The 10,777-nt window shown below is 34.1% G+C and overlaps 1 protein-coding gene across 1 annotated transcript; it reads left to right on the top strand.

The window, feature by feature from the left end:
* Window positions 1–213: 213 nt before the first annotated feature.
* LOC111006481 (putative leucine-rich repeat receptor-like serine/threonine-protein kinase At3g14840) lies at window positions 214–9,498 on the top strand (the record flags this gene model as incomplete). The annotated part of the gene is made up of 24 exons (XM_088119672.1): window positions 214–350; window positions 440–508; window positions 595–666; window positions 763–834; window positions 1,002–1,068; window positions 1,105–1,108; window positions 1,158–1,230; window positions 1,317–1,388; window positions 1,504–1,575; window positions 1,649–1,720; window positions 2,584–2,655; window positions 4,909–4,974; window positions 5,070–5,126; window positions 5,219–5,254; window positions 5,387–5,427; window positions 5,676–6,052; window positions 6,244–6,439; window positions 6,687–6,830; window positions 7,098–7,216; window positions 7,306–7,516; window positions 7,632–7,869; window positions 8,187–8,337; window positions 8,764–9,134; window positions 9,251–9,498. Coding segments are annotated over 23 exons (2,757 nt in total), but the record flags the coding sequence as incomplete, so codon positions are not given.
* Between the last annotated feature and the right edge of the window lie 1,279 nt (window positions 9,499–10,777).

The following is a 10,777-nucleotide window of genomic DNA, read 5'->3' as shown; positions in this document are numbered from 1 at the left end:
TATTTATTTGCAACGCTTGTCCTTCATTTCCTATATATTAAAACCTCTTTTGTCTTGGTTAAATTATAAGTTTAGTGTTGATAAAAAAAGTAATTATAAGTTTAGTCATAAAATTTTAGATCTAATAGATTTTCTTTTTTCAGTTTAATTTTATACTAATAGATCTCTAAACTTGTTTAATAAATTTATAAATATGGTGTAGATTGTTAATGATCTTGCTCTGGAATTTTGCTTTTACAATCTGTATTGAATTCTGAAATCTTTGTTGGGAGATGTAGAATTCTCAAGTCGCAGAGTTTGCCGGGCACGCTTCCATCTCAGCTCTTCAAGTTGCCCTACTTGAAGGAACTGTACGTACTCTCTATGTTTTGCTCCACAATGGAGTTTCAATTTTGTCTGATCATCCTCGAGAACTCGATTTCTTCTTCTTATATTTCAGTGATCTCACTCGGAACTATCTTAGCGGAGAAATTCCACGAGAATGGGGCTCCACGAAGCTTCTCAAAATGTAATCTCTCTTACTTTCTTCCATGACGCGCCATAATCGAAAATTAAGACCAGATCTTTATTGAATGTGAATCTAAAATATCGCAGTTCTTTGTTTGGAAATCGGTTGACGGGTTCGATTCCGGAAGAGATTGGAAACATCACTACTCTTAGAGAGTTGTGAGTTTTTGATTATCATTCGATTAATTCTCCTATTTCAGTTTTTGAATTATTCAAAGCATTGATTTGACATGGAAAGTTAATGTGCACGCGCAGGGTCTTGGAAAACAATCATTTGTCGGGGAGGTTACCTTCAGCCCTTGGAAATTTGTCGAACTTGGAAAGATTGTAAGACCACTTGAATTTATAGTTTCTTTTAGATTCTTTTCCTCTTAATTTGTTCCTCGGTTATCTACTCCGATGTAAGCATCCAGGACAGAGCTTATTTTATTGTATTGAAAAACATGAATCTTGATATTGTTTTCTGTTCGCATTTCATGTATATTATCTTCTAGTTTTCTTTCCTCGAATAACTTTACTGGCAAGCTTCCGAAGTCTCTGGGAATGCTGAAGTCATTGATCGTTCTGTAAGCTTCCTAAACCTTTTTAGTCGTCGAGTTTTGTTTCCAGTATAAATTCATATGTTAGGTTTTCTTATTGCAATATTGTAGTGGAATTCGGTGACAATAACTTTGAAGGACAAATACCAACTTTCATAAAGAATTGGATAAATATTGAGCAAATGTAAGAAGTTCTCTACTTTCTTCCTTATTTAAATTTCATCATGATAACCAACCATTATGTCTCACCCAAGTAGTTTATTGCCACAGAATAGTTTATGCAAGCGGGTTGAGTGGCCCTCTTCCTTCTGAAATCGGACTGTTGACCAAATTAATTGACCTGTTAGTATGCACGCACTTCGATTTCTTGGCTCTGTTTTTTTCATCTAGAAAGGCGAAAAAGAAATGAAAAGAAAAGAAAGCAGTGTTTTTTACAAACGCAAATTTCCTCATGCAGATCAATTAGTGACTTGAACGGAGCCTCATCATCCTTTCCACCCCTTAGTAATTTGACCAAAATCAGACAACTGTAAGTGCCTCAGTTCCTTTATAACTTGCTTGAAGCACCTGAACCAATTAATTTTGTTTTTGGTTGTCTGCAGAGTGTTAAGAAGTTGCAATATCACCGGAGTGCTGCCCGAATATTTAGATAGGATGACATCCTTGAAACTCTTGTCAGTATCACTTCTGTGCTCTGTATTTTTTTGCTCATAAACATTGCAATTTAAGAATCTTATACAGATGAAGAAGTTTTCTGCAATTGGAATTATCCAGATTTCCATGTCTCTCACGAGCATGTATAAAATTTCTAGAGGCTATTGTCAAAATCTACTCTTCGTTCCAGATGTTAAAGAGTAAAAAAGTGGATGATTCATTCTGATAACTTAGGAGGGACCTATATTCAGATGTTGATGCATTTCAGATACCATTTAAGTTATCACATAAGACTGTCATAACTACTTTTCCTCTACTTCACTTGATAGTTTGAGCTTCTCAATTGCTTTCTAGAATGGCTATGGGTGGTTGGCATCTTGGATTATCGCATATGATTTTCTATAACATACGTTTGGTACCTTCCAGTCCTTCCTGCTTGCCATCCATTGTTCCATCTCTACTGATCATCATGTCTACATTTTTATTTTGCTGCTTCATGGAATTTCTTATCCAAACACTTTCAAGCGGACTTGTGCAAACATGACCAGTATACTTGAAGAACTAACTGGAAATGTTAACTATACAATATGAGAGGGTAATTAGATAAAGAGAAGAAAGAGGCATTAAGCTTTGAAGAGTGACTAGGCTTCATAGATTGGATTGAATATATATATATATATTTTCCTTTTTTTAAATTACCTCTGTCATTGAATTGACAAAGGTCTGAGATAAAATTAATTTGGAATTTTTGAAAACCTGCACTACATTCAAGTTCTTAACTTTGACTTTCTTCTTTAGGCCTGGAGGCTGACAGCTCAAGTGTTCTTTTTATAGCTCAACTAGCTTCAGTTGCTTATTCCTTTTTTCTTTTGATCTCTTGCAGAGACCTCAGCTTTAACAGAATAAGTGGGCAGATTCCTTCCGGGTTTCATTCTCTTAAAAGAGCAGATAACATGTAAGGAGCTACACCCAGAAACTTTAATTATAACTACATTTAATCATTCTCTCATATAGCTCGAGGGGAGCTGGACAAATAAATTTGACAGTCTCAACCAATGAATGAAATTCATCTTATTATCTGAGAATAATAGAGAAACTTAATGTGGCAACAGTATGAATATTGGGGTGACTTTAAAAATTACTGATCAATATATACAAATATTGGGTGCGACTCACTTCAATGCTTTCATCTCTAGCTATTTCTTACGGTTTTTTTTTTCTCATCTTTTGTTTCTAATTATCAACTGTTGGAGCCATTTCTTGTAGTTTTGCCTTTTATTTTTGCACGTCCTTTGCCTTAATAAAAGCTGGTTTACTGTTTTAAAAATACTCTATGTATGTATGTATGCATGCATGTATGCATTATGCACATACATGCATACATACAAATAACTGGTTTCTTTAGTTGTGTTAATGTGCTAACTGCCCCATGAAGGGAAAATATCACACCTGACATTTTGACAACTTAATATGGTTAAAAATTTAAGTTCAAATTCTAGAAACCAAGCCTTGATGGAGGAATGTTGGGATTCAATAGATTTAACTCTGATGCTACATACTGAGCATAACTGGCTTACTTGTCCCAGAACTTTGATATTGGTTGTCTTGAAAGAACTATGACGAGATATAAGCTACCAATGTTCCAAGAATCAGCTCTCACATGCATAAATGGATTGGATAATGGAGAAAGAGAGATTTAGACAAAGTGGGACATGGAAACCCTGAACGGCAAAAAACAAGTACAAAAAATCTGAATATATCTTCCACTTCAAATAGAGACTAAAATTGTGTAGCTTTTAGTGATGCTAGAAGATGCAAACATCAAGAGGATAAAATACTTTGTCCTAGTATATATATATATATATATAATAATTTTTTTTTGTCTTCTCACTGAGGATTCCTTAGCATCTCTCTCTTAGTTCTCCTGATGCCCAAATGGCTTTTAAGACATCTCTCTCTTAGTTTCTTCTTATGCCCCTCTCTTATACATGGTATAGCTCAAATGCCTCACACGTCTATTTTCTTTTAGGTAAAGCCCAAATATAAATAGGCTTATCTCTTCTTATAGCTACCCCAGTGCTTAAGCTAATGAGTTACAGTAAATCTAATAATTTATCAATACTTTAACACTCTCCCTTATTTGTGGGCTTCGAAATTTGCATAAGGTCCAACAAGTGGTTATAAATGTTTATTGGGGAGGGAATGACATTACAGAGGTTCGAACATGGGACCTACTGCTCTAATATCATGTTAAACGATCGCTGAACCAAACGCTCAAGCTGATAATTTACGATAAATTTAATCATTAATCAATACTTTAACACTGACACAACCTCTCCTTGGTGACGTCTTAATTGACTTTGCACACCTCACTTTCTTGTCTGATTTTTTCTTCACTTTTTTTATGCTTAAGAAATGATATTCTATATTAAAACCAGCTAAAAGCAGCAGCTACTAACTTAGTCCAACTTGATATAAAGCCTCGTTTATGCTTTCTTTAATCTAATCTATCTAGAGAAGAAAAAGAAAAAATTTCTAGCCTGTCTTCTGAAATCTTTTGTTGACCATGGGAAGAAAGTTTAATTGCACATAGTAAAGAAGAGAATAAAATGAATTTTTTTACTTTCTTTGGTTCCACCAATCAAAACTCAACTTGACCAACCGTATGGTAATATTACAATTCCATGTAGGCCCCCCAAAAGAGGGATTGATTTGTCTACGTATTCACAACAATGATTCTTTTAATTAATTTTTGCGGATAGTTTAAATAATAAAATGAAGCCTGGTTTTGGTGACTGGTGTATACTACAACTACAACTAACGTGGCACAAGGTTGGTCTATCATGCATCATCTTTCTTGTCGGTTTTGGTTACGTGCATACAGTGCCCGGCTGAACTGTTCTTTCCCTTTCTCTTTTATATTATTTTTAGTTTTTAAATACTGTAAACATTTCTTTACTCTATATATTCCTATCCAAAAAAACTTTTTAAACATCAAATGATTGATGGATTGATGGTGTCAGACCACCCTCTAGCCAGTACTCCATTTGAAATTGTGTAACAAGTGATTACACAACATTGTTTAATGGAAGAATTTATGTTGTCATGTAGCACATCTTTTATGGAACTCCGTATAGAAGGAAGGTAGTCAATTATGCTGACCTGTGCTATCCCCCTCCCATATCCCTTCTATTATTTACTTGCTTAGATTTTTAACCGGAAACTTGCTAAATGGTTCGGTGCCTGAATGGATGCTAAATGGAGGAAAAAGCATGTAAGTTCCGTTTCCCAATGTTTATCCTTTCTTGAGATTCAGGGGAAAGATAAATTTATTTTATACTTGAATTCAACTTATATATTTTTCAACAGTGATCTCTCTTACAATAAATTTACATCCCCATCTAGAGGCTGTCAATCTCGAACTGCGTAAGGATGATTTTTCGTATTTTTAATTATAATGTTATCTATGTTATTATACTTTCCAAGAATACAGAGTTCCCTTTTTGTTTCTTATGCAGAAACCTGTTTGCAAGCTCTGCAGTGGACAGTAATTCGTAAGTTTAAATTTCCTTGGGTGTAAGCATTAATTTTTTTATTTAAAAAAAAGCATTTAATTTGTTTATTTTGTTGCTATTTCACTCATGTCAGTGCTGTACTAACTAGCAAGCATCTCGTTGTTTTATCAGTAACCTTGTTTCTTGTTTGGCGGACCTCCGTTGTCCCAAGAGTAAGTAAAACTTTTACATCCTTATTTCTATCATCTATGGTTAAATGGTAGAAATGGGTGTATTTTTGCCAATGTTAAAAGCTAAAAAGATGTTGATATCTTCTCTCATTTAAATGCTACAGACCCAGTTTTTACTTATTTTTTCTTTTTAGAACTTAACATGTTGCAGAGAAAACCCCAGGGATCATGTCGGGTATGCATATTGTATGTTATTTTGTAATATTAATAAGCCTGTTATGTTTTTTCAGATCTATACAGTCTTCATATAAATTGTGGTGGGAAAGAAGAAATCATTAATCCTACGAAGTTTGAAGGAGATGAAGATCCAGGCAAGCCATCGGTGTTTGTCTCAAGTAAAACAAATTGGGCACTCAGCAACACTGGTATATTTTTAAATGATAATCGCATTCCAAAAGACTATCTTGAACTGAGTTCATCGAAGCTTCCTATGGTAGATTCCAAACTGTACGAGACTGCTCGAATTTCTCCATTGTCTCTTACATATTATGTGTATTGTATGGGGAATGGAAATTACTCAGTAAGCCTCCATTTTGCTGAAATTGCATTTAGAAATGACAACAAATTTAGCAGCCTTGGAAGACGCATTTTTGATGTTTATGTGCAGGTAAATAATGGCATTCTGTTCTCTATTGGAATGACTCATATTTTCTCAAACTCCAAAAACTTGGCATAAAAAAGAAAAGAAAAAACCTTTCAAAATGTAAACTTCTACAGCTTGTTTAATTCATTATTCGATAGTGAATATTTTCTCATTACTAGAAAAAAGAGTTCCTTGATTCAAATCCAACGTTGCAGGGGAGGCTGGTGCTGAAGGATTTTAATATTGTAGATGCTGCAGGTGGTGTCGGTATACCTATCACAAAAAGGATTCCCATTGGTGTTACAAATCATACCATAGAGATTCAATTTTATTGGGCTGGAAAGGGGACAGATGGTATCCCTGTGGGTGGAATCTATGGTCCTCTGATATCAGCCATTTCGATAGAATCTGGTAGGTTGATTGTTGTCTTAGTTATCTGTTCTCTAAAATCATGTCTTTTTAGTTCCTTTCTTGATAGGGTTCAACCAAAATTCTACAACAGCTAGAACTTAAGAGACGATATCGTATATGAGTGATTTCTAATCCTAATATTTGTCCCGTACTCCATATGATTGAATGTTGGTTCATATATTGTTCTTCATCTTATTATACCAGAAATTTATGTAATTGTAATCTGTCTTGTCTTCATTTGAAGCAGAATTTAAGCCTCAAAAAGATCAAAGTGCCTTGCCAATAGGTGCAGTACTTCGAATTGTGGCTCCAGTCATCCTTGTTATAGTTTTGGTTCTTGGAATTCTGTGGTGGAGAGGTTGCCTTGGACAGAAAAGTACGCGTCGTCGAGGTAGTTTAGTGGGTATAGTTTTCATTGGTAAACTTGTCAATGTTGTGTTAAACTTGTTGTGATGCTCCAAGATCAAATAGCTACTTTGATAGAAAAACAAAATTATTATGAGTTCTTAGTGCGAGCATGGTGTAGTTTGAGATTTTATTTATCTGGGATAATGGGCAAACATGGAGGACTAACAATCTCGAATCTCTTTGGTATCAGGTAAAATAGGCATATTTAATCGATTGACTCTTTTTTCATTTATACATGCTTCTTGCACAGATCTCAAAGGTTTAAATCTGAAAACTGGTTCGTTCACATTAAGGCAAATCAAAGCTGCCACAAATAACTTTGATGCTTCCAATAAGATTGGTGAAGGTGGTTTTGGTCCTGTTTATAAGGTGTTTTCACAATTGGATATGGTTATAATCTCTTTTCTTTTTTAGATTTGTACGTTTCTAATGTGAAGTTATCCTACGGGAATATGCAGGGTTTTCTCTTGGATGGCACCATAATTGCAGTGAAGCAACTTTCTTCTAAGTCAAAGCAAGGAATTCATGAGTTTGTTAACGAGATAGGCATGATATCTGCTTTGCATCACCCGCATCTAGTTAAACTTTATGGATGTTGCACCGAAGAAAATCAACTTTTATTAGTATATGAATACCTGGAAAACAATAGCCTTGCTCGGGCTATGTTCGGTAAGTTATTGACTGTACGCTTTACAATAAATAACCTTTATGAAAATTATGAATGCATTTTGTGAGTTCATACATGGGATGTATTGACCATATCCACTAATATAATGAATTGAAGGACCTGAAGAAACTCAACTGAAATTAGATTGGCCAACAAGGCAGAAAATCTGTATTGGTATTGCCAAAGGTTTGGCATATCTTCATGAGGAATCAAGACTGAAGATTGTTCACAGAGATATCAAAGCGACAAATGTATTGTTGGATAAAAATCTCAACCCCAAGATATCCGACTTTGGTCTGGCCAAGCTTGAAGAAGAAGGAATTACCCACATAAGCACTCGGATTGCTGGAACTTTGTAAGTTGCTATGATTAGATTATTCTGTGTGTAATAATTGATCGAGCTTTTGCATCTTTTTACAACCCAACTCCAACCTGACTCCCACAATGTTATCAAACCAATGACATATCTCCCTTATTAATAAGTATCTAATAAATAGTTAGTCTCAGTCGAGAAATTCGTAGAGTTGAAATTTCTTTCGACTGTTTATAGTTAAAGCTTAGACATTTTTACCCCAAACACGATGTATATTGTAAAAAAGTTTGAGTTTAATTTTAGTTATCCTATAAATGTAAGCTCTAGATTATTTACGAGTAATATCATTGCTTTTGCAGTGGATATATTGCGCCGGAGTATGCAATGCAAGGCCGCTTAAGTGATAAAGCAGATGTCTATAGTTTTGGCATTGTGGCGTTGGAAATAGTGAGCGGAAGGAGCAACACTAGTCACCAATTAAAGGATGGTTGCTTTTATCTGCTTGATTGGGTAAAATGAATTTCATTGAGTATAGTTTTTTTGTGTTTGATTGCATTTCATCTGGCACGTCAATTTACAGTTTTCCAATTTGATATTCAAAAAGTGATTTTGAAAATCCCTAAAACACTTTACTTTATCACGCTTTTCAAATAGGTGATTTTCACTGAAAACACTTTTTTCGAAAGTCATCCCAAGCACTTTACTTTATCATGCCTTTCCAATAAGTGCTTTTCACTTAAAACACTCTTTTCAAAACTCATGCCTAACTTCTAGTCTCTTTAAAACAATAAAACCCGAAGTTGCCCTTGTTATATATTTCTTACATGTTGTAGTATAGTTTATTGTTTCGCTAGCACGATCATGTGATATTAACGTATGGAATGGGGAAAAAAGAGTAACACAATTTTGATGAGCTACTATATACTACGTTTTTAGACGCTCGAGTTAAAAGAGAAAGGCAGTTTAATAGAGCTGGTAGATCCAAGGTTAGACTCCAACTTTAACCAGAGAGAGGCGATGGCCATGATCAATATTGCTCTCCACTGCACCAATGTGTCTCCTTCAGAAAGGCCTGCCATGTCTTCAGTGGTGAGCATGCTGGAGGGAGAAGTTGCTGTGAGGGAGGAGTTGGTTTCACATCCAAATGACACAAGAACACAGATGAGTGCAATGTGGAACCTTTTGTTGCAGAAGAGCCAGAAACAAACTGACGGTGTGAACCAGACAGAGGTTGTCTCTATGGATATGCCATCTAACAATTCTTCAATAAACTAGACTCTCCAACTGCACCTACAAAGATTTGAGTCGTATGTGATACGTCTAAACTTTGATTTGGATATATTTATCAATTACCCAAAAGGAAAGAGGTTGTCCATCTGGTTGTCTAAACTTGACAACTTATCTGGTTAACTTTCATTTCTAGGTACGGTTAGAAGATAGTGTACGGAGTCGGGCACAAAGCGAGCATCAACGACCCAAAGAAGCCTTGTTCTCTGGTTGAAGTGGTACTCGACTGTCTTTCATTTTAACATTTAGTCCATCTTTTTACCTCTATATATGTCTGCCAAAAAAAAAGGGTAAATAAATCATTTCTATTGAATTGGCTATTTTATTGTAATGTTTAGTAACTTTGGATGATAAGTTATTTAGATCACGTGTTTTAATTTCAAAGGATGTCACTCGCCCAAATGTTAAAAAAAAAAAAAGAAAAAAAAACAATATGAACTCGTTATTATATTACTAAAAAAATATATATAAGATTTGAAAGAAACAAGTTAAAAAAATATATGAAAAAGAATTGCGATAATTAGAAAATTTAGTACGACAAGTAGATTGAACTAGCGGAAAGTACTCCATGGGATATACAACACCCCATTCATAAAAATCACGAAGTACTGTCTATTTTATATATAATATGTAGTAAACAAATTAATTTGTTCAGCGAGTCGGTGACTACGTCTCTAAAATTGGATAAGCGTCTTAGTTTCCCAAAAAATCATCAATAATAATAGGTATAAATTATACATTTTAATTATTTTGTTTTTTAAATAATATAAGATTATAAATTTTGAAAAGACTAAAGTGGGAGAAACTTGTGATTTTTCCTTTTCTTCCACGTTTAATATTTTTCCTAATACTTCTAAATTCCTCATAAGTTTAAGAATTTCAATAATTTTTTTTCAAGAATATCCATCAACATCTCCATAAAATTAATACTTTGATATTTTAATTATTGATTGAAACCATGTTATTGTAACAATTTTAGATATACGATAAGTTGGTTTTAACCAGAGGCAGTTGTACAATAATAATAAATCTAAAGAAAAAAAATCAACTGCACAATTCTTGAAAAAGCTGCACCAACCTATCTCAACCTTACACAAGTTATGAACAAATTATTTACAACTAGCACAACTACTTATCTACTTTGTAAAACATAAATTATAAATTTGATTAGTAGCATTTATATTAATATTGGTGAAAGGTATACTAAAATTATCAATTGATTCCTAATATTATCGTCCAATTCAATTCCTTGGATTTATGAAAATGCCAAATAAACATGGAAATTATATGTCGGTAGATATTTTATTCCATGGTTGCAAATTAAATTGTAATGAGGTTGGTTAGCAGGCAGATATTTTCAATTGTCATAGCTTTTATTATTTAATTTATTTGTATTTATTTGTAGAAAAGTCTCTCCAGACACGGCTGTGGAAATTTATAAAGCCACTAATTTCATGTCCTATGTGTTGTTGTCTTGTTGTGTTGGTGGGTGTTAAAGAGAATTGTCCAATTTTTTTGTTACTTGGATTTAATAAATAAAAACAAATTAAGACGTCAGTTAAAATCCTGCCTGTTTGATCAAGATCAAATAATCAAGTCTCAGAGCTTCGGATCCGCTAAGACGAGCTAGACAGAAAGCTTTGGATCATGTTGTGTAGAGGAC

This window comes from Momordica charantia (genome assembly GCF_013281855.1).
Source record: "Momordica charantia cultivar OHB3-1 chromosome 11 unlocalized genomic scaffold, Mcharantia_2.0 BLBB01000011.1, whole genome shotgun sequence".
NCBI lineage: Eukaryota > Viridiplantae > Streptophyta > Magnoliopsida > Cucurbitales > Cucurbitaceae > Momordica > Momordica charantia.
The sequence above is the reverse complement of the archived record's forward strand: the minus strand, read 5'-3'. Positions and strand labels throughout refer to the sequence as shown.